General features: G+C 41.5%; 1 protein-coding gene across 4 annotated transcripts; it reads right to left on the minus strand.

Moving 5' to 3' along the window:
* Nucleotides 1-11,669: 11,669 nt before the first annotated feature.
* eif4ba (eukaryotic translation initiation factor 4Ba) lies at nucleotides 11,670-23,854 on the minus strand. 4 transcript variants are annotated; one of them, XM_077572245.1, is made up of 15 exons: nucleotides 23,716-23,854; nucleotides 21,581-21,721; nucleotides 19,521-19,726; nucleotides 19,285-19,401; nucleotides 19,097-19,151; nucleotides 18,780-18,926; nucleotides 16,464-16,571; nucleotides 16,178-16,354; nucleotides 15,817-16,087; nucleotides 15,610-15,698; nucleotides 15,262-15,505; nucleotides 15,134-15,171; nucleotides 13,336-13,450; nucleotides 12,871-12,943; nucleotides 11,670-12,665 (listed from the first exon to the last, which is right to left on the minus strand). In XM_077572245.1, the coding sequence occupies exons 1-15, from the start codon at nucleotides 23,726-23,728 to the stop codon at nucleotides 12,591-12,593; spliced, it is 1,869 nt and encodes a 622-aa protein (XP_077428371.1). In that variant the 5' UTR covers nucleotides 23,729-23,854; the 3' UTR covers nucleotides 11,670-12,590. The 4 variants fall into 4 exon arrangements, with proteins under 4 accessions (XP_077428371.1, XP_077428373.1, XP_077428372.1 ...); XM_077572247.1 differs by lacking the exon at nucleotides 13,336-13,450; XM_077572246.1 differs by lacking the exon at nucleotides 12,871-12,943.
* Nucleotides 23,855-24,096: the final 242 nt, after the last annotated feature.

Consider the following 24,096-nt stretch of genomic DNA (forward strand, 5'->3'; position numbering starts at 1 on the left):
ATGTACCTAAAGAAATAACATTTTTACTATCAAATGAAAGAAGATTTTTTTTTCATGAGACAAAATAAGCCATCTCAATGTATTCTTAGTTGATTAATTGTAATTAATTACCCTAGATAATGTTCAACTATTGGATGGTGCACATTTAAATTTGTACCTAACTGGTTAAATTCAGATAAAAGCATAAAAATTCCATATGAAATTTATTGCATGTCTTTGTGATATGCATTATCGCCAATATCGTGATTGATATTTTTTTGATATATTGCCCAACCCTACTAAGAATGTTAAGTATCAAGAGTTGAAGCTGATGAAAAACGTACGGCAATAAATTAAAAAAAAAGAGAAGAGAAATAGGTCCCCATCTAATACAAGCCCGTGTAGTGACGTAGACGTAACCGCTGTAGGTTACCACAATGAATTACTCATAGCGACCTGGCTAGCTGTTCAAGAGTGGGGGGTGGCCTTCTGAAAAGCAGACATCTAGGTCAGTGAACACGCCTCGTCCACGTCCGTGCTACAACCACCCAAGATCGTCCTACACTGTGCAACATGAGGTCACTTTAAAAAGACAGTAGACGGCTTACCTTGGCTTCACACACCTTGTGAACCGCCACCTTGCATTCTGCACACAACAAAGTAGAGCTAAGAGATGCGTTCAAGGACCAGGTGTGCTCGTCTGGCTGACATGTACGTTGAAGGTTTCAGCTCACCCTTGCAGAAAGTGGCCGAGCTTTCTATGGTTTGCTCGCACACGTCACACACGCGTCCCCTCTTGAAGCTCTTCTCAGTGAAGGCATGGCCCACTGCTTTGTACCGCTGCAAACACATCGGCAGGTTTCATCACCTGTTTTATTCCGCCTTTTTACATGCCACAACTAACATAATCAGCGCATCTAAAAACAAAAAAACATTCAGTGACGTGACTTAACTTTGTTAAAACATAGTTAGCGACTGCCACATATCAGCCAACTTGCTAGCATGATTTTTTTTTTATACCAATGGTATTGTTATCTGCAAACAGTGTTTTAAGGCGCCACATACAGTATACTGTACTGCGTTACATTTTGTATTGAGCCACAAACAACGTGGCACAATTGTCAAGGAAGAAGCGGTTTGTTCTTGGCCGCTGCAGCTATAATACAAAGAAAGGAAACAGGCGAGGAATGAAATGAGAGTGGATATTTTAGAGGCTGTTGGCGCCATTCATCGAGTGTTCTTGTGCATTTATGCAACAAACTGTCTCCAAAGGTTCATTTTTTCATCGACTGGTACATACCATATAACTATTATAAACACAGATTAAAGAATAATTGTTAAACACATACACACAAACACATATACAGTATATTACACAGACGTTGGACAAGAGAAATGAACACCCCCTAGGTTAGCTTAGCGCTAGCTAGCTACAGTAGCTAGTACGACAGACACGACATGGATGGACGGCGTGGATTTAAAACTTTAACAAAAGCGGGAAAAAAACAACATTTTAAACTAAAAAGAAAAAACAAAGTGATACAGACACACTGTGAGTCATAATTAATTGATTTTCACAACTACTGTACCAAGTGAAATGAACTGGACATTGTTGAACATGCTCCAAGAAAATGTATTTCAGTATGAGTCATATAAAACCATTGAGTGTTTTTTTTGGTCCATGTTAGGCACAAGATTGTGCATTGATGTGCGAGTCTTACAGAGGAGTGGCTGCAAAATACCCTACCTGTACACATTCACGTTTATTTTCCTTTAAAACAACTCAGTGCATTTCCTTAGCTCTGAAAAAACATTTTCCGTGTGGCCTAAATATTATTTGCGTTTTTCCAACGCCTGGATTTTCCTTACAGGAGGAGTATTTAACTCCAAACTCTAATACACAAGCACCTTTTGATTATCCCAACACTGCCCAGTTTCACTTGCACCAGCTTGAATTGTGAGCTCATTCATTGCAATGCATTATAAAAGAGCACTTTCTCTAATGTGTTGTGAATGGACTATAAATCCTTTATGAATAGATATGCATAATGCATGAAATACCAACTTCTACCTTGAGCTTTTTTTGGTTACGTAATGTGGACTGCACATTGTGCCATGTTGTTTCCCCCCCTCATTAATGTGCATGTGTTTTTAATCCAATTGTGCTTGTTGTACTGGACAAAAGTGGTGCTTTTATAGGGTGACATCTCATTAGTTGGAGATGGTAAACATATATATGTAAAAAGCATTTAATTGATAAAACACACAAGAGATCAACACCTCATAGTTACAATCAATGGATTCTGTGTTACATAGCCTGCGATGCCAATTGCCAATAGTCAAGGACACCATCTACTGGACAAATGATCACAGTGCAGCTCAACCAGCAACAGTTTAAGATTGTCACAGCACTGCTTTTAAATCTTTTTTTTCTCTCCAGTCAACGGAAGCTGTTGTTAATGTAGATGACTACATTGACTACACAGAGGGTGTCGGGAAAGACCCACACAACACTCTAAAAACAGTCGGGTCAAAAATAACCCAATTATGGTTCAAAAATGGACCGATCCTCTACTTGGGTCATTTTGTATTAAACAACCCAGAAAGTTGGGTCAAATTGACCCGTTAAGTGGATCGGTCCATTTTTTATCCATAATTGTGGTTACTTTTGAGCCAACTGTTTTTAGAGTGGAGCATGGTGAGAACATTCAAAATCTACACAGGAGGTCCTCAGCCGAGATTTAAACACAGAACTTCTTGACTGTGCTGATGTTTGGATTGCCAGTCAGGTCTAATTAAATGTGTCCACTTTACACTTACAGATTAAATGACTCAGGGTAACATGTAGAAGGATAAACTGTGAATGCTGTAAATAGTAATGGTGTTGCTCTAAAGCCCAGCACTAAAATAGAGTTAATAGCACTATCACAACTATTTCCCATTTAATGAAGTTGTTTTCAATGGTATTGTGTAACAGTGAAAAAAAAAACTTCAGGGACGTTGCGTCTCCAGTGGATCCCATGACTATCATCAGCAGCAGTATTCAATTGACGTGGTAAAGGACCCCACCCCTTTTGGAGTTTTACAGCCAAAGTCCGTGTCATTCTCCAAGCATGTGAGACCACTGCACAGACATTTGCACTCTACTTCTCTTTTGTTTCACGCTTGCATTCCATGCTATGTTATTCTGTGGACGTGAATACTGGTTTAAATAGAAGATTAGATTTGATTAGATTGGTAGTTCCTCCAGCAGTAATTCCTTTTTGTAGGACTCTAAAATGGCCACTTAACAAAAAAAAGAATAGACATTCTTTGCTTTTTGAGGGGGATTTTGGATACTTTTAAAAAACGGTTTCAGTCATGATAAACATGGCTACTAAAAATACTAGACTGCTATTTTCAGACCGACAACCACGTGTGGGAACTCAATGTATAGTAATACAGTGACCAATTTGAAATGTCTTATTCACATGAGACCACTCAAAAATGTGGCCACTACGAATAGACAAATATGAGCTCAATCTTATATTAGCCTAACAGTATGTTTTTCATACAGTATATAAGGCATAAAACATTTTATAGTGACTTCAGTCTAATTATATATTTTTTTTTTTACACCCTTCAATTACAGATATTTGTTACCACTTTTTTCAGATAAAAAAAACCCTGATACAGAGTACCGATACCTCTAGTACTTTTGATATATAAAATGTATTGAACACAATGACAAAACAACCATTTTTTCTGACATGATTCACGGATGTGTTTAACTTTCCGCAGCATAGCGCCAACTACTGCTCAGGAGGAATTTGTCAATGTCAGAGTTTTTTTGCCTTAAGTATCACTGGCTGGTATCGACAGTTTGCATGATAGCCGATACCTAGAGATAATGCATTTATCAGCGTGATACCAATACCTGGTATCGGTACTCACCCATCCCTATTTTTTTCGATGCTGGATTTATAGTGTCATTTCTAAGTCAATGTTTAAAAATGTCATGTAAGACTTTTTAAGGCTTCTGCGGAAACACTGTGCATGGGAAAGTGCTCAAAGAGTCTATTTATCTAAGAATAATAACAGTCTCTTAGAGAGGGCCTTCACACTAGTGCTTGGACCCTAAAAATACACCGCGGCAACACATACACACACACACATACTGTATACTATACTTGAGTACCGTGACACACCCACTCCATGCTAAATGCATTGGCCTGTATGGGTTTCTTTTCGGGACACCTTACTAGTGATGACATACGGGAGTCTCACACACACATTCAAGCACACACACACACGGTCTAGAAGGGACGGGAGCAGGTGGCAAGCCAGGGGTATGCTCCAGTTCAGTCAGGGTATTTATAACAGCACGAGTAAGGGCAGTCACCTCTAAAGAGCCACAAAAATTCTGAAAATAGGTGCGGGGATATGTTTGTTTGTGTGTGTATGTGTGAGACAGAGAGGGAAGAAATCAGGACGGTACAATTGTATGGAATTAAAGAGTGCCGAGTCCACCCATTCTGCAGAGACCATGTTATCATAATTTGGCAGACTCAAACACACACACGTGCAAGGAAATTCGCACACACAAAAGCAGCTACATGTGATCTTGGTAATGTTTTGTTAAGGCTGAGATCCAGACTTCCATCATAGATGAGACACATGCGTCCTAACACGTGCATAAAAGACAGTGTGGCGTTATATTGGTGATTTACGACTTACATAAAAAAGGAATTGTGATGCTCCAGCGCGCTACGGTGATACAATGTTATGTTATGTGAAGACCTCCCCCGCAAAACCGACACACTTTTTAAATTTTTTTATTACAGGCTTCATAAAACTTCACCAGAAGCGTCCATTCACAGCAGTGCGCGTGTGTGTGTCATTCCAAAGTAAAGCCACCAGACAGACAGACGACGGGTCGAACCCTGGATAGTAACCTACACCACCGCTTCCTTTTTGACCTTGACCCCACGGGACATGATTAACAGCTCTTTTCATCACTTCCGACGTTCACTATGTGGACAAAAGTTTTCCCGCACCTGGTCAGTCCGTCTACAATGAGTCAACTAGTAGCTATTCAAGATTGTGCTTTTTTTATTTATTTTTTTACATTTGTGATGTTTATTCACAATCATAGATCATCTCAAAGGTGTTTGCTGGCATTCTTCCAAGCCAAATTCCTCCAACATGCCTTTATGCAGTCAAGCAAAATTGCATTGGGAATATATATTAGGGGTGTTAAAAAAAATCGATTCGGCAATATATCGTGATATTACAGCGCGCAATTCTCGAATCGATTCGATATGCAGCCGAATCGATTTTTAAACATCCATTTTTTTATGGGAATATTCAACAAAACGTCTTACTTAGGGTTAGGGTTCACACGTTAAGCATGGAAGAATGTTATATTAATGGAACATTAAGCCTTAATATTTTATTTCAATGCTGTTCAAACATGAAACAGATTGCAACCGATTGTTTGTTAAATAAAGTGGCTCAGTTGTAAGCCTAAAATTTCTGATAAATAAATACATTTTCATACAAATCTTAAAGTGTACATGTACAAGTTTACGGAGTAGTATTTTCTAAATTTGAGTTTTAAAAAAAAAAATCGCAATAATCAATTTATAGATTTATATCGGGATTAGTCGGTATTGAATCGAATCGTGACCTATGAATCGTGATACGAAACAAATTGCCAGGTACTAGGCAATTCACACCCCTAATATATATACTGTATATACACATATATAAAAGTGTCTGGAGGCTAGGCCTGATAAATTGAGAAATGTGTCTCAATAATTATGTCCCCATATAATAGGTGAATATTTCCCAAAATACACTGAAGGTTGATTGATCGCATTTCCTGTAACCACAATGTATTGCAATGACTAATTAGAAGTTTGGTCCAGCTTTCAACACATGGAGCCGACCTCTTAGAACTTTTGAGTTTTATGGCAAGTCATCAAAATTTGGGTGTGTGCTACAGCCACACACTTCAATGAAAAATGCGTGTGTGTGTTTTTTTTTTATCGTCGCTCACCTGTCTCTTGTACATACATAGTAAAAATTTGGAAGTCGTAATGGAACTCTATGAATACTGTAATATGTTCAAAGGAGCCGTGTAATTGGCCAAAATGACCTTAAAATGGCTGCAAAAAAAAAAAAAAAAGTCCTTTGTGTTTTTGGACACATGCTTGCAATTCGTAAAAATAATGAATACATAAATATATAAAAAAAAAAAAATGAAATTGAATGTACAGTATACAAAAGACACATGAAGAAGTCTTTTTTCCCCACAAAGGATACAAAATATACGCCTGTGAAGTCATCAGTCTACTCTAAAGGTACGGGAAACCCAGGAATAAAACTGCCTGCTATATTTCCAAGTAGCAGAACAGCACCAAGTGCTTTTCAAGTTATAAAACGAGTTGTTCACATGGCATGCAGCACAGTTGTTCCCCCTACTCACCTCGGCAAGCTGCAGGATCTCAGGGAGTACCTCAGGGTCTGTCTTTAGAGCTGCGTCCTCGGGGTCAGCTTGGCGGTCCTTAATCCTTCTGGTGGCCAGGCTGTGAATGCACCCCATGTTTGCAGCCTTTGGTGACCCTTCTCACCAATTCTGTGCACCTGAAGAGAACCTCTTAAAAATCCACATCCGACGTCTGCGTCCACTTCCCCAACATGATCTGACCTCCCGTCCCTCTGACAGATGACTTCTTCTCGCTTCTCCTCTTACAACTTCCTCCTGCCACCCTCCACTCTTTCTCACAATGCGACTTTCCTCGCTCTCAAAGCACGCGGCTGCACATTCCACTTGCCAGCGCCTTCCTTTGCCTCTGAAGACCCTCGTACGTGACGCTCCTTGCCGCGCTCGCGCACACACCCTCCTGTCATCCGCCCTCTCGCCACCATCGGACTCCTCTTGCCGTCTCCGCATGGGGGAGAAGGGGGCAGCTGTTTATGGTCCTTGCTCTTCCCCTGTTGGTTGGCTTTACTTCAAGCCCTCTCACTCTATCGCAGATAGAGCGGCTTTCAGGCAGCCCGTCCCTTCCAGACTCTTTTCTTTCTTTGGGCTCTTCTTATTTCGCTGAGAGGAGTGCTTGACTTGATTTTACTGTGCAGCTGTAGAGCTGCATCCAAAAAATGTGTGTGTGTGTGGGGGGGGGGGGGGGGGGTAAAAGATAAAAACATATTATTGATTTGAAAAGTACATGTGTATTCATCTTGAAATGACGCAATAAAAAAAGAGAAAATAGTTTTGTGGCACTTTATTCCCTAGGCCAGGGTTGTGCGACTTAAATGATATGAGTGGGGGCACAATTACTAGGCTGACACATATCCACATTTTCTAAACAGATATATGACAAAATGCAATTTTAAATATGAACAAAAATATGTGCATGTCTGTTTTTTTTGTTTTTTTTTATTGAACCAATGTACATCACAGTATCTTAATATATTTGATGCTCAATGCCTGTATAAAAGACCCAGCCTCGAACACTGTCATTTTTTTTTTCCAATGCAAAGAGCTCTCGTGTATAGTAATTATGATTCAAGGGCGGCACAAAACTGCTGTACAAGAAACCAACATTAAGTGCAAGAACTCACTTTGTGCATTTTCACAAAAATCAACTACAGTAATTTCTGGACTATAAGCCGCTACTTGCGTTCGACCCTGCGGCTAATACAAAGGTGCGGCTTATCCGTCAGATCACAAGGGGGCGCACTATAAAGGAAGTGCAAGAGCATCTGAAAGCAAGTGAGCCCAAATACAGTAGGAGAGACAGAACGAGAGCAAGACAATTTGCATTATGGAAAAGAAAGTAGCGGGAACCTGGTGTGGTAACATTAAAACACCTGCGGCTTATAGTCGAGTGCGGCTTATATGTGTAACAAACTCCGGCATTCCCGAAATTTAGCTAGACCGGCTTATAGTCAGGTGCGCCTTGTAGTCCAGAAATTACTGTAAGTCAAAATTTATCCCAAATCCGCCAAAAATTAGTACTGTACTGCCTGTTTTAGTCTTACTCATATGATTAGTTCATCAGCAATCTCTGCAGAAGCCTGATAATGATCCTGATCATTCGAATCAGGCGTGTTGGAGGAGGCAAACATCTAAACCTGGCAGGACAGTGGCTCTCAAGTACAGGAGTTCCCTATCCCTGGACAGTATGAGCCCCGGAGCAAGCGCAGACATTACTGCCATTTAATGTGAATGGTGATATTACACTTTAATAGGGACTGCGAATGGCGAAATATCCATGTAGAATTGACGTCCATTGAAATTCACTGGAATTGCTTTTCTTAATTTTTTAAACCTTAAAAAAAAAACGCTGATAAACCTACAATATACAGTTCAACAAAAAATGGGGTTTAGCTAGACCGAGGGCAGAGGTGAACATTTGTAAGAGGTCAGAAGGAGCTGCATTGTGTCTTTGTAGATCTGGAGAAAGCTTATAAAAGGGTGCCCAGAGAGGAACTGTGGTTTTGTATGAGGACGTCCGGAATGGCAGAGAAGTATGTTCAAGTGGTGCAGGACATGAATGAGGACTGTAAGACAGCGGTGAGGTGTGCTGTAGGTGTGACGGAGGAGTTCAAAGCGGAGGTGGGACTACATCAGGGATCAGCTCTGAGCCCCTTTTTGTTTGCTATGGTAATGGACGGGATGACAGACGAGGATTCTCCATGGACTATGATGTTTGCAGATGATGTGATCTGCAGTGAGAGCAGGGAACGGGTGGAGGAGAAGCTAGAGGCCTGGAGGTTTGTCCTGGAAAGGAGGGTGATGGAGACGGAGCAGGACGGAGTATCTGTGTGTGAATGGGAGGGACCCACGTGGAAGAGTGAGGTTACAGGGAGAAGTGACCAAGAAGGCGGAGGAGTTTAAGTATTTAGGGTCAACAGTCCAGAGCAATGGAGAGGTTTGGAGATAAAGTCAAAGAGGCCAGACTGAGATGGTTTGGACATTTCCAGAGGAGAGATAGTCAGTATATTGGCAGAAGGATGCTGAGTTTCCAAATTCCAGGCAGGAGGTCTAGAGGAAGACCAAAGAGGAGGTTTATGGATGTAGTTAAAGAGGACATGAAGGTAGTTGGTGTGAGAGCAGAGGATGCAGACGACGGGGTTCGCTGGAGGCAACTGATTTGCTGTGGCGACCCCTGAAGGGAAAAGCCGAAAGGAAAAGAAGAAGTAAAGTCTTGTGTATGGTGTTTTCTGTTGTGCCAGTTAGGAAAGTACTCTGAAAGTACTCCAAGATCGCAGCATCTTTGACAGAAAGGAGCGGAAATAGACTGACATCCATTCCTGATTTCTCTCCACTGAGATGAAAACAATGATTGTCTGTGTGCTTCAAATGTTCAATACAACTCCCTCTCTATGTAACACGCACTGCACAGTAATTCCTCAGACAAAACTCTTCATTTAGCAAACCGTAGGGAGAGGAAAATTTCAAACAAGAAGTTCTTTCTACGAGCAAGTTTTAAACGGCCTGAGGCGCTCTTTGGCTTTATAGGCGGGACCAAACCAAATAAATGGGGGTACAGCCCGTTAACATGTTAAGATTTTGTATTTTTCTGTCCTTGGGAGGAAAAAGTTTGGACACCCCCGAGTTGGGCTGTCATATGCTTTGATGGGGAAGACCTTCTCTGTATGTGTGTGTCCATGTGAGAGAAACAGCTGCTGACTCACATGGTGACACAGGTGGGCGCTGGAGACGAATGGTCTACTTAATGACAAACGTTTCCAGCGCTTGACCCAAATTGGGAATTTGGTTCCTCGCCGCACTAAAATGCAATAAAAACGTCATGTGTTGCACAATAACACAAATTAATGATGAAGCACATTGATAAAAGCATGTAACATTTGATGGGCAATAAGTTTAGCAACTTCAAAATAGGCTCATCTATAACTATCTATACACTAATTATTCCTCCCTACCTTAGCATTTTGCCAATTAAAAGCCCTTATGCTTATGATTGTGATCAAATCTGACCTCTTGGCATTTATGCAGCATTTCTAGCATTTACTCTTTTTTCAGGTGAATGAAATATTGCGATATTTATTTAATATTACTTCCAAGTTGCTACTTAAAATGTACGCTGCGATCAATGCATGCACATAAATGTAGTTTATCATCTGCAATCAAATGAAAGGTATCACAGCAAAAAAAAACTTGCGTGGCTAGCATGCTGACCGTGTGTGTGTGTGTGGGATGAAGCTCAGCAGGATCCTTACCAGCTGCCACCAGGAGTCCAGGCTGCAGTGGGGGGGGGGGGGGGGCGGCTGAAGAAACATTGTGGAAATGTCCTTGCAGACCACACGAAAAGAACATCTAGATGGCAAACTTGTTGTGACTGGTGATGGATGTCAACCATGTCATCATCCTGTGACTGACAGGACACTTAAGAGAAGTCAATACAATAAACATATATAGGCTTTAAATGTATTGTTTGATGATTTTATTCCAATTACTTTGATAGCAGCATGCACCGTTCGGTTTGCTCGGTTGATTTGAATATGGTATTCCTATGTGCAGCCACACAGAAAGCACATTTTCATGTCCTGTAGTTACAATTGTGTGGACCAGATGATCAAAAGGCTTGTTTATTTTACATTACAATGGTCTATGTTGCACATACAATATGACTATGGCAGAGGTGTTCAGAATGTGGCAGATGTCTGCAATGATTCAGGCTAAATGACCAAACTAATAAAGCAGATTTTTTTGCAAAATTCTGTTCCAAATAACTATTTAACAGAAGTTGACATTTAATAATTGGAGTGGGCAATCATTATGGGTTACCTACAATAAGATTAAATTAACCAGAAGCACAGAACAGCTACTCAATGGGCTAAAAATATTGGGGAAGAGTGCTTTGGGGTTACCCAGACAATTTCACCTTTTAAATAAAAGCCTACTTTTTTCATCAAAGTTGAGAAATTAATAGAAACTATATACCTTTAACACCTTTTGGCATTGTCGCCATTTCTTCAGATAATCTTTTTTTTATTATTCTTAACGTCACCTTTCTAAAACTAGATTGGCCTGACGGGCACTTCTTACGTACCATACCGTCATTTCGTTGGTAGTATTATATTTAGGGTTGAGCTCTGGTAACTGTGCTGGTGTGGCCACTCCAGACAAAATGCCATCAGCACATTTCTTCCGTAAATAGTTCAATAGTTGGGAGGTGCATGATAGCCTTCCTTTCAACTTTTTTCTAGTCTTCCTCTCATACAGCAGTGTGTGTGTGTATATACAATGCTGTTGTAGATATTCCATTAAAAATCCTTCCATCTAGAAAAATCATTCACACTTTCTAAACTGTATTTCTGGATGTCAACTTCATGGCTACTGTTAAAATTAAAATAAAAATCCTTGCAATTTCAGGTTATTGTAGGTTGTAGGGGATGAAAAATATAATCTCACGACCTGTTTTTTTCCCACTGAAACAAAGAAAATCCTTTGAAAGTACATAATTTGAGCGTACATCAGTTTCACATGAGGGGAGGGGGGATACTTGCGTAATTTAAGAATGGGAAATTACAAATGTTTTACTTTTTTTAACCATTCAACTGATCTAAACGTTGAAATAAATATCTTATATTCCGAATACATTTTTCCAGCGCACCAGTCACACGTAAAAATGAAAAGCACTCATTGATTAAAGAAATAAACAGGTGGGAAAATGTGCTGTGTACTTAATGACACCCCTTTTATTGCAAGCGGGAAAAAAGGTCATGTCATGAAAACCTCCCACACTGCGGTCCTCACATGAGGAAGTCGAGAAGATTTGTGGACAGCAGTGGAGGACGGGAAGACGGCCAGAAAGGAGAGCAGATAAGACTTTCATTGATGCGATGATTTCATCAGAAGGTGTAGAAAGAGAACAAAGTCTGTACAATGATTAGGAGAGAACAATAATGGCACTTAAAGACTCGAGTTGAGTCGTGAGGCGGCGGCTGTTTGGTGTCATTCGGAGTGTAAGTGAATCACGTCAAAACATTTGTCGTACAGTGGCCATGTGACACATGGAACACACTCCATGGGTTAGTTTTAGAATCAAAGTCAGTACTGGAAGACACGATTTGTGATTACATTTAGAGAGAAGAGTTAAAAGGGTGATTTTTCAAATGACTAATAAAATGAATGAATTGATGTGGCCTTGTAGGCGGTACGCAAGTCGATATAAAGGATTGATTTGAATTTAAAAGTCAATTACGGTGCCATAGCTACATCATCTAGGATCAATCCGCCGCACTTTTGATCCACAAATGTACAAATTCTTTCCCCCCCGACTTTTTCCATTTATTTATTACAATTTTTCAACATTATCCATCAACATTTCAAGAGCTTAACACTTGGGTTTCCCCCCCACCCCAATTAAAACAAGTCCAGTCGGTGACTACTGTGTAGAACCTGAAAGAGTCCTCAAAGTGGGGCAGAGTTGAGCAGAGGAGGGAGAAAGGAAGGGAGATGAAGGGAAAGGACAGGTTTGAAGGAGGGAGGGCTGATTCCCCTCCCACAGGCTACTCTTCCCACATGAGGAGAATATAAGCTATGTGAAATTATTATTCTTGTGTTCATTTGCTCCTCTTCTTTGCCGTCTTCTCTACTCCACATCCGCAGCGTCGTCTCCGTCTCCATCCATTAGCAAAGCAGCGTATTTACTGGCTGAGCTGAACTTCTGAAACAGACAACCAATCGGGCATTCTCAGAGAATTGCAATCATGCAAATCATTCAGGTACATTATTTAGTGCCTGTTGCTGGTGGTGGTGGTGGTAGATGGGTGAGCTGGACTAAAAATGTGGAGGAGGAGCCCTTAACCCTTAGGAACTGCCTTTAGCAACTATGACAACTGCCAGAGTTCGATGCCCAGTGAAGGACTTACAGGGATTGGGGTTTCGTCGCCTTTCTTTGGCTCTGGCGGTGGTCTGGCGTCTCGGTCTCTTCTGTTATCCTTTCTACAGTCAGAATGAACCCGTAGGTTAACATCCATCAGCAGGAATACTCAAGTATTAAAAATAAACGCTTATACACTACAGGAGCACAAGCCATCCATTAGGATCATCTACAAGCTGCTATCAATCATAGTCCAAACTTGTTTTCTAGCTCATGCTATTGTGTTAATGTTCAGCACTCCAACTACCAACCGGATTGCGAGCATTTTTTAGGGGAGAAAATGCATTCAAACGTCCCGCTGCCTAAGAGTTGAAGAAGTCCACAACATTCAAAACAAAAGGTGGCATCATCAGTTTTGTAGCTTAATGTGGGCCACTCTTTGCAGATGCCCTCATGCTAGCTCCCTGTCAGTTTTTGTTAACAACTTAGAGTTGCTAAGCTTTAAGTAGCTGACCTGTCTGCCTCCTTTCTTCGGTCTCTGTTGGGACCCTCTCCTCGCCCTGCTCCAGGCCCATCTCGAGCACGTGGGGGCCCCCGGTCCCGGTGAGCACCGACGGCCTTGTTCTCATCTTAAAGGAGAAGCCAGACAGTTGAGAGAATGGTCGGCCCGTAAACTGTCGACTACACTTACAACACACTACAGCAGAACGGCCCATCCGTGGCACTCGCTGATGAAGGGGCAATGAAAAAGAGCATTAAATGAGTAGGAATGATCGCTCCAGTGAGTTTCTATTTTATCCCTCCCTACAGCTTTCCACTTAGCTGTAGGCTCATAATTGATTACAGTGTCCCCCCGCTATTCGCGGCGAATAGAGACAGAGCCCTGCTACAAAACAGCAAAAATAAGTAGATACTTGACGGCCCCACTAAAAAGATTTTTATACTTGTTTCTCAGCGAATGACAGATGAATTTCACAGGGGGAAAAAAGTGAATAGGTGAATCCTCAAGTTTGAATATGCTGGGGAACACTGTACAATTTTGCATTTTTAATCCGTCTTTACAAAATGGCCCAATCCAAACAGCGAGGCTTTTGTGCATATTTCCAATGAAGCGCTTTTCATAAATGCCAACTGTTTATTAGCCCCGACTCCAGAGAAGCTTCATGAGGAAGGAATAACTGTAAAATGTCTAGAAAAGTGAAATTACATTAATTTCCTTTCTGAAGCAATTACTCCCAAAAAAAAAAAAACATTGCAGGAATCTTTCTTTTTGTAATTCTGATGAGCTCTGTCATCAAATTTCACCACCGAGAGACAGTTAAATATGATGAAATATCATATATGAACAAAAACACATGGAAAACACTACCTTATTGTCCTGTCAGTTACTTCCATAGTGCAGTGGAATCTTCAAAGACGAACAAAATTTATTCTGTAATATGTGACCCAAGTTCTTCTCAGAAAAAAAAGTTCTCATAGTAAATTAAACATATAGCCTGTTAGTTAAACCATCACCACTATAAAATCCAACTCTATATGCGTACTGAGAAAAAACAATAATAATAAAGACCAGTACGTTACATAAGAGACTGTTGAAAATCCACCATAATGCGCTAAATTCTTTTCATACGCCAATGTGTATTTAATCAAATGAAGCAACAAAGTTTCAATTGTCCATAACTCATAAATATAAATTGTTCCAACATAACTATTAGTTCTGGCCACGCAGGTGACTGTTCCACCGGCAATTAGCGGCAGATAGCAGACTGATCTGGTGTGTTCTCCTGCCAAGTCACCACCTTTGTTCAAATTAAGGTTCCTCAATAGTCTTTAACTTGTAGGATGATAGAGTATTTCTAAAAGTATTGAACTACTCCACTAAAGCCATATAATATTCTATACATAACAAATGTAACTTTCAGCCACTATACTGTATGTGCGGTGCATTAATATGGCTTTGTGGTTATAAGATCAGACGTCTACTTTTAAATTTAGCACATTAAGTCAAGTTCACATGTTCAAATTTGACATTTCTGTTTGAACTCAGCTCAAAGAGTTATTCACTTTTGAACATACGTTAAGAATTGAAAACATGTACTGATGTGTAAAAATGTATTATGCACTAAGTTACAATGACTGAAAATGTTTTGTTACAAACTGGTAATAAAAGTATAAAGACTTTGACTTTGGTGGTATCACTGTACTCTTTACAGCATTCGTAAAAAGAATACCTTTAAAATGCAGGCATGGTGAGCAGAAATGTTTTTTTGGTTTACCCAGTTTATGTCCCCATGCTCAGCAGTGAGCCTTACCCTTTCCGGATCCTTGTTCATCTGCAGAATTTGAGGAGCTAAAGAGAGAAAAATATATTCAGGGTTTAATATAAAGTAGTATAACACCATCGACATACTTGATATCGGAATTGAAATTGTCCACCCACCTGAACTTTGGAGGAGCTGACCCAACAGGAGAGACTGGGGACCGCCCATCAGCTTCAGCAGAGCCGGCGGTGGCCGCACTTCTCTTGGCCCAAGCATTCTCTTTGGGGGGAGGTGCAGGCATCACCTTCAGCGGTTCCTTGGTGGGGGGAGGCTGTGCTGAGGGTGCAGGGGATGAGGACTCATCTTCCCTCCCACTGAAAACCTCATTCTCACCGGAACGCTCGCTGTCTCGACACCGTGACCCTAGCAGAAGAAACCACGGGAAGCTTAATTTGTGTTGCTTGCTCGGGGCAAATTAAATTTCTATGTCCTGAAGTAAAAGTGTATGACAATTTGATAAATTTCACCTCTGCCAGAGCCACTTCCTGGCTGGGAGGACTCACTTCCTGTACGAGATCTCTCCGTGTAAGTTTCCTCATTTCGCCAGCTTGGGTCTCTGGACATAAAAGATTGATTCAAATGTTTAAGAATCCAAACGCAATTTATATTTTGCAATCCTTTCCATTTTAGCATAACATAATTACAACAATTTTGAAAGCAAGACAACCACACACTTGTCGCGTATCTTTCTGTCAGGACCCCGGCTCTTGTCCTCCTCCAACTGCCTCTGCAGCCTCTCTTCCTGTTTTTTCAGCCTCTCTTCTACCTCCCGTTCTTTGGCTGCCGTGTCAACTGGTTTGGCAGCACCAAAAATGGAGGAAGCCCTGCCGCCGGAGGTAGGTGCGGTGGTGGCTGGGGAAGGTCCACCGCCGCCGGCACTGCTACTATCTTCGTCCTTGGGAACACTGCGAGGCTTTAGATTCAACTTGGGCCTCTGCTGGGGACCTGCAGGAACAACAAGCATGATTTATACGGAGTGGTGAAGCTCACGCCTTCAAAAACGAAGTACCACCATATTCCAAGCGCTGCACTCACCTTTATCCTCACGCGCCTCATCCCGTCGTTCGTATCGATCGTCACTGTAACGATCCTTGTCCCCATAACGATCTCGATCACCGTAACGGTCATTGCTACCTCGACTATCATCATAATCCCGACGGAAGCTACTGCCAAAGGCACGACGGCCTCCCCCACCACCCCGAGAGTCAAAACCTAGAAAACAGAGCAAAAGGAGAATTGAAGATTTAAAAAAATGAAGGATCATGATTGAAGCTTGAACAACAAACTCAAGGTCAAGCAGGTTTACCAATTTATCGCTCACCTCCTCTATCATAATCTCGCCGGTCTCTGTCATCATAGCGGTCACGGTAGCGGTCTCTCCCGCTGTCATAGTCCCGTCGCGGACCGGACTCATAACGATCCCGCGATCCTGGAAGAGATGTGTGATGGATCTAATTATTTAGGTAAAACAACACTTGTGTTTGTAGTTCACATTCAAGTTTGGACAAAATAAATAACTCGTGCTACCTTTTCCACTGCACAGTGAAGCTATGCTAGTCTCAATTTGGGGCAATTTTTCGCTTTAAAATGCAATAGTAACGCATTTACAGGAAACAGTTTATCTGTAGCTGCACTGAAATGCTGTACTCGAGTACTTGAAATAGTAGTTCCAAGTATCTCATTTTGCAAGAGGAAAAACACTATTTCCACAACAACAATTTAAACTTGTCACATTAACTCATTCATTGCCATCCACAAATTAACTCGGGTTTTTAATCTAACCGCTCAGTGCCATCCACGAATTAACTCGGGTTTTGCGGGTTTTTTTTTCAATGCATTGGACGTAGAACAACCTCATGCAAGTCCCCAGCAACTATTGAGTTTAAAAATGATTGTAATGGGGTGTGGTTGCCAGTAGATGACAACAGTAGCTATGATCAGAGCCAGCATGTGGGGGAGTAGAAAGCCCACGGTGGACAAGGAAGTAGGTGGAGCATGTGGAGGAGCATTATCTTAAACATTTGTTAAAACGTGGGACGTCACCGGCCGATCGCACGTCTGTTTGACTTTCTCACTCACTAGATGAAGCTTCCTGTCCAAACTGCATCGAGGTAGGACGCCACATTGGTCTAAAGAAGCCACACAGCAATCATCATATGCCTTTTTACTTGAAACGCCCCCTCGTCAAGCCACCGGCGTCTCCGAACTTTTGCGTTCACCGGATGCATCTTATTGGACAGACGGCATCACGCCACGGATCAAAGAAGCCACGCAGCAAACATGCATCACTGGGCGTTTTACCAGAAACACCCCCCTCAATGTATCTCCAGTCAGGGAACCATGCGATGAGCGTCCCGTTGGATGCATCTTCGAGGGCAAGCTGTGACGCCGTTTAGGTAAGCACGAACTTGGTCCCATGCTATATTTCATAACTTCAAGATGACTCCTTTTACTGTTCATCAGCCCACGTTATATAATGCCTATAATATATATTGCCTCGTGAGTTATTTAACAGTGCACGATAAGTAAAAGGAAAAAAAAAAGAAGAAAAAAACGGGTCAGGTCACTTTGGCAAAACCACTGAATAAATGAAATGATCAAAAATAAATTGAATGCCGTACAATAAGGAACACAAGGCTTGTGGTAATAAATGCAGGTGCAATCTGCAAGTGTAGCAACAAAAAAATATTTTTTGTAATGTACCTTTTCCCTTACACATTAGATTGTGGATCCAGCACTACAACCACTCAAGCTCCTCCTGTTTGCAGTGTTAGTAAGGTAAAAAATATTGTGTTGCAAGAAGTTACGGAAGAGGATTAGGACCAGTGAAGAGAATAAAAAAAGTTTGGCAGGATTCTGACTTTATTCTCAGAACTCTGACTTTAAAGTGAGAATTCAGACTTTATTCTCAGAACTCTGACTTTAAAGTGAGAATTCAGACTTTATTCTCAGAATTCTGACTTTAAAGGTAGAATTCGCATTTTTAAGTGGGAATTCTGAGAATAAAGTGAGAATCCTGCCAAACTTTTCTTCTCTCTTCCCTGGCCCTAATCCTCTTCCGTAAGAAGTAAATATGTTTATGGTGATTTTTATTGTGAACATCAGGCAGCAGACGAGATGATCCTTTGATGGCATCATGCTGACTTGTGTTTCACAAAGGACTATGCTTTCACCTCTACCACACCAAAGAAAGTTTGCGCCATAAAGGTGGACAAGACTGCACACACACCTGTAAATAACTCAAGTCTTCATAGTTTGGAAAAATTTTAAAAATATATTTTTTCATTTATTTTTACTTGAAATGCATCTTTTCACAAAACCCTTGATTTGTCCGTTATTTTTGTCAAAACAGGATTTTCGGTTAAACTTGCCTCTTCTACTGCTGATTACTCAAGAAAGAAATGCTGGAGACAAACTTTTTTTCTGATGAAAGATGAGGGTTTAAGTCCCATGTTTATACACCCATAGAACACAATATTCTGTAGGCCGTCAAAAATTGGTTAAAATCCTATAAAATGGTTGGCACTGAGGGGATGGCAGCGCTGCAAATGGCTGGCATTCAATGAGTTAAACAACTGAACTTCCAATAAGATAACGCTGAAGATCAAGTGTTCATAGATTTTAAAATGTGACCTACTCTCTCCAAAGGCATCATCTCTCCTCGGTGGTGCATCGTCACTTTCTCCACTGGGCCGAGCCCTCCAGTCACTGTCTGTCTTGTCCGGGCCCATGTCTGCCATTCTACCACCGCGGTCTCGACCTCCCATCATTCCACTGTCTCTCTCTAAAGTAGAAAGACACCCGTATGGTACACATCAACAACAGGATTAGATTAGAAACAACAGGATTAGATTAGAAACAACAGGATTAGATTAGAAACAACAGGATTAGATTAGAAAAGACAGCATCACAGTACATCCCTTGGGGGGGGGGGGGGGAATAAATATTTTGTACCTTTATCATTCGACTGGTCTGCTATATCCACACGGATCCTTCGGTTTCCCAGGTTCTTTTGATATAAAGAAAATGGCAGAAACAAATTAAAATGTTTTTTTTTTTTTTTTTACTGTACGTCATGTTTGCTTTGGAATTAGTGCAGAGAACTTCACTTAAAAGTTCAACTACATAGTGTGGTGCCTTACCTCCTCATTGAGACTTAAGGCCCTCAGGAGAGAATCTACATCATCAAACTCAGCATAGCCAAAACCCTTCAACCTTTCCTGGTTGCTGGGTTCACGGGGCAGACGCACTGCGCTGATCTAGAGACAGACATAGCAGAGTAAGTCAGCAACTCTCACTAACATCACATGCAACAATCTGAAAACTGCAAGGCTGCCCCAGTAATTCCATCTCTGATAGCATGCAAATATTTACTTACTGCCAAGCCGCGGAAGAAGTCTTTGATCGATTCTTCAGTGACATCATAGGGGAGGTTGCCGAGAAAGGCGGTGTACGGCGGGCTGCGGGGCAGCCGGGACCGGTCAATATTGGGCTCACGAGCTGAACGGGGGGCTGTGGGCAGGATGGACCGGTCAATAGGCGGGGCCCGGAATGAATCCTCATCTGTGTGCCATGAAGTTGACACTGAAAAGAAGAACAGAGGGAAACCGAATCACTCTAGCGGTAAAATTCTTTTTGAACAACGTATTGGCATTTCGGAAGATACAAAAGGCTATCATGACCTGCCAGTTGTATTTGTGAAAGTCTAGAACAGACATGGGAAAAGCACACTTTGAACTTTAAAGGGATTACACCACAGTATTTTAAGCCCTTCCACAGTTAACTACAGGCATATAATGATTAGATCTTATCTTTAAAACCATGGCGATGTAATTTTTTAATTAAATATTAGATGTTTTGGTTATTTTTCTAATGCGGAAGTAAAACGCCTGGTTCAGTAAAAACCCGCCTCTCCTTGTGTGCTTGAGGCGCCCCTGGCGAGCTGGCTGCAGCCTGCTGTTGGAGCTCCGCGTTTGAAATCTCTGAATGGCCATGCAATGCAAGCCATCAATTCTTCAATAAAAATTTGAAACGGCTCCTTGCCCCAAGAAATGGTGGAGGAAGAGGGGAGGAGAGCGAACAAGAGAGAGGACAGAAGAAGGAGAAGAAGAAAAAACCTGTGCAGGTCACAAACCGCCAACCTGGTGCTTACAGGGCGATTGCACTAACCACTACACTATCTCTTTGGTTAGGTTTAGCAGCGCAAAGATTTTACTTGTAGTTTACACAAGTGTCGGCCAGAACCTTTTCTGCTATTTTAAGACGGCCAATCGTCACTGCACTTTGGCTTGGCATTGCACTAGGATAATTGATAGCTTTGAATTCATTTGGACAGAATGTTTACTGTTAAAGGCTACTTTTGTCACTAGCCCATGGAGGTCTCAGAGAAAGTGGGCGTGCGTTTAGTCCGCAGAGGCAGTGCGGGGGTGGATCCGCTCCTAATGGCGTCAAAAAGTGCTAGCAGCTTGTTTTCTCAGGTTGGGAGGGGCTGGTGCTTGGAGAGCAGAATAACCTAGAATTTCTCATAGAGGGGCGAATGGAGGAAAACACTTCGGTGATGTTTTTAGTGAGGCATTTTAACATGGCTAAAAGCTCCAAAAAGTAAAAAATGTTCACTTTGTTGTCCCTTTAATATTAAATTAACATGGAACGACAGATTATATGTTGCAGTGGCTTTTGACTTTCATGCAAGTTTCTCCCATGGCCTCTTTGAAATTAATTGCACAGGCTTTTTAAAATGTCATAATTTGTTTCAAAATAATTTGGGAAAAGGAAGAAATCATCTCTATGGAAAAGGACAAAGACAATTTTTCACATCAAAATGTATTTGCAAAATTTAACTTAGTTTTGCTTTTTTAACAAATCATTAACATTTCTTGAGTGTGTCATATTTTCTCCACTTGTGCATAAAATTCTTGGCCAAGGCGTATACAAACTGAACATTTAATTTGTTGGATACTCTTTTCAAACAATAGCTCTGACTTGCGGTGAAAACCAAGTAGACAGCAAACTTATGCAATATGTGCTAACATTTACGCTGTTGTTCATCCAAGTAACTTCCATTTTTGTGTACTATTACAGTAGCATGTTTGTAATTTGATTATTCAGAACACAGCCACATCCCCAAAAATATGGTGCCGATCAAAAACATTTCCCCCAAAAAATAAATTTGTGAAATCATATATATACATCTGCTCTTTCTTTCTCTGTAGATGTTGAGTGTACAGTAAGTTAAAATCTAACAAACAAAGTTGTAGACAGTAGACACTGAATGGACATTCATTAATGTCTACAGAATGTGAATACAGATTGTTATTAAAGCAACACAGAAATATGCTATCTAGAAGCGCAAGTTCAACTCAACACTGTTAAAAAGTATTACAATTTCACTGGATTAAAAAAAACAGTAACTTGTTATCCATTTCAGTATGCGCTCACCATCTCCATCTAAGTCATCTGTTTCATCAGCCCAGCTAGTGGTTTTGACGGGGTAGCTGGGAGCCGGGGCACTGCCTCCACTTTCGTCCGCCAAGAAGTCGGTGAGAGTGAGGGTCTTCCCCTTCTTATTCTTCTTCTTAGCTAAGGGAAGAACCACAAAGAGTTTGCACATTGTCATTGCATGCCATCAGGAAAATCGCTGCACATGGATGTCAATGAGGTGTTGTCGACACATTGAAAGGAACAAAAAAATTTAAAAAATAAAAAGAATATTTCACAGTGCTGTTAAACTGTAATCTACAGTGGAGAATGTCTTTTGGCTGCGTTCTCCAGGTGCATCATCTTAACTATTCATCCTCCATCCTGCCAGTCAATCTGGAGAAATGTTTACGCAACGCGGTCGTGCACGCTCATTCCTAACTCATTTCAACTTGCTACGCATGCGCACTTTGACTGTTTATGTAGCAGGTGAGCTTCGGTTTTGGTCATTCATTGTAGCTCAACCAATCTCACCGCATACTTATACGAGCGAGGCCGGCTGCAGAGACTGTAAAAAGAACTATGCATGCTCGGGGACGATGAACTCGCACATGAAGTTGCGCATGCTCCCGACATTTGACAGGCGTTTGTTTCCTCGAGAGCAGTAGAGCAGGTTTTTGTTTTTTTTTAAAGTGACAAGACATTTGGCTTCTACTTTGAGATCCTTTCTTATGTCTTTATCACAGAGTATAGCTCCAGTGGTGAGGTATACAATGTTGGTTTGTTTCTCCAATATCAATACAAGTCTATGTGTTAACATTGCTTCTGTGAAAATGTAATTTTCCACATGAAATGAAGTATGTACATATCAGAGTAACCTGGCAGTGGTAACCAACTTCTAGTTTGCTTAGGCAGATACCCTTTGTAAAGATGAGTCAAAACAACATATTTATGTTTTGATTATAAAGAGTGTACAAAGAGTGGACATGAGAAATGGATAGTGACACTATCCAGACAGCATCCATGCATTGCAGAACATTCTATATTGTCTGAAAGGCAAAGAAGTACGTGCGAAAGCAGGGCTGATTTGTTTTGATCAGAGGCAGAAAAGGGAGGATAAAGCTGAATGGAAGCTTTATTGTGAATTCCAGCTATTGTGCCATTCTTTTAATTGTCCACAAATAGTATATTGTGCGATTGATAACTACATCTTTCCGGTTCGCATGCGTCACACACCACTTATCCCCTCTTCTATCTTATTGTGAATTATTATATATATTTTTTTAAGTAAGCCCTGCAACCATATGACAGCACCGACACGTCACACGAGGGCTGTTATGCGAGAACTTCATTGCTAACTCTTATGAATCAGTGAGACGAGAACGATCCAGGTCCAACACGTGGCAGTCAAAAACCCACTGACTTCATTTATGCGACTCTTCCTAAAGATGCTAGCCGCAGCTTAGTCAGCACAACGCGTGCTGTCGGGGAGTGTATCCCTGCTGAGCTGGCTAGCTTTTACGGCCTAGCACACGTCGCGGCGCCACGAATCAATTGCGCAGTCATCGCAGCAACATTTGACCGGAAAGACTGCGGACGTCCCGACAACGAAAGGCCATCACCGATGTGTGTGTCATTCGAGCTGAAGCGGTACCGCCGAGCGGATTTATTTCCGCACAGAAACCGGGGAGAGCAGCCGCACACGTGGGGAGCGTTCTCGGATAGCCCGGGCTGGTCGGCCCAACCCCTCCTCCACTAAACGCGCTTGCGCCCGTTGCTGCTTGTAGTGTGCTCCGAGCTTTAGCTAGCCGTTTGCTAACACGTCATATAGCAACCAGGGGGGTTGCACTACAACATTAACAACCAAGTATATAAAAAGACATGACAGTTCCGACTTGTTGCTTTAAAAACACCAACATGTGCGTAAAATGTTCAAATGGAGCAAGTCGTAGCTTCGTGTAGTTACCCTCCTTCGGCGGTTTCGTATGCGCCGGCTTAAAAATAGCAACAGACCTATTTTCCGCACCAACCGACGACGGGGAAGTGAGCGAGGACGTACTTATAACTCCCAAACGCGAAGTGCCCGTTTATTCGTTGTTAAAACGGGCAGAATTCTACCCCAACCGACCCTGTCGGTTCACCCACATAAACCTCACCTGACGCCGCCATGTTGAAGAGCGAGTTCGCGGTAGTTCCCGGATGAAGGCGTCAGCGGGTTATTAACGGGAGCGCGCATCCGCGTTCACGAGTTTAGCTTCTCTCCTCCCTTGACCAGCATCCCCGAGCCATCATGGCATCATTGACTTGTTGCCATGCCATGATTATCCTAGCATATTTACTAGATGTGAACGTACTCGCACTTTGTGTGCTTCATGTGAGAAAAAAAAGAGACCCAAAAGTAATGATTTTTTAAATACACACTGAAATTTAAAGACCAAAGTACAATAATGTTTTTACAGTAAAATACCTATACATAGAATGTCCGTTTGTATAACTTGGCACAATGAAAGAAAAACGTCCCTACAATAGAACTGAAT

Source organism: Vanacampus margaritifer, chromosome 8 (assembly GCF_051991255.1).
Source record: "Vanacampus margaritifer isolate UIUO_Vmar chromosome 8, RoL_Vmar_1.0, whole genome shotgun sequence".
In the NCBI taxonomy this organism is placed as follows: Eukaryota; Metazoa; Chordata; class Actinopteri; order Syngnathiformes; family Syngnathidae; genus Vanacampus; species Vanacampus margaritifer.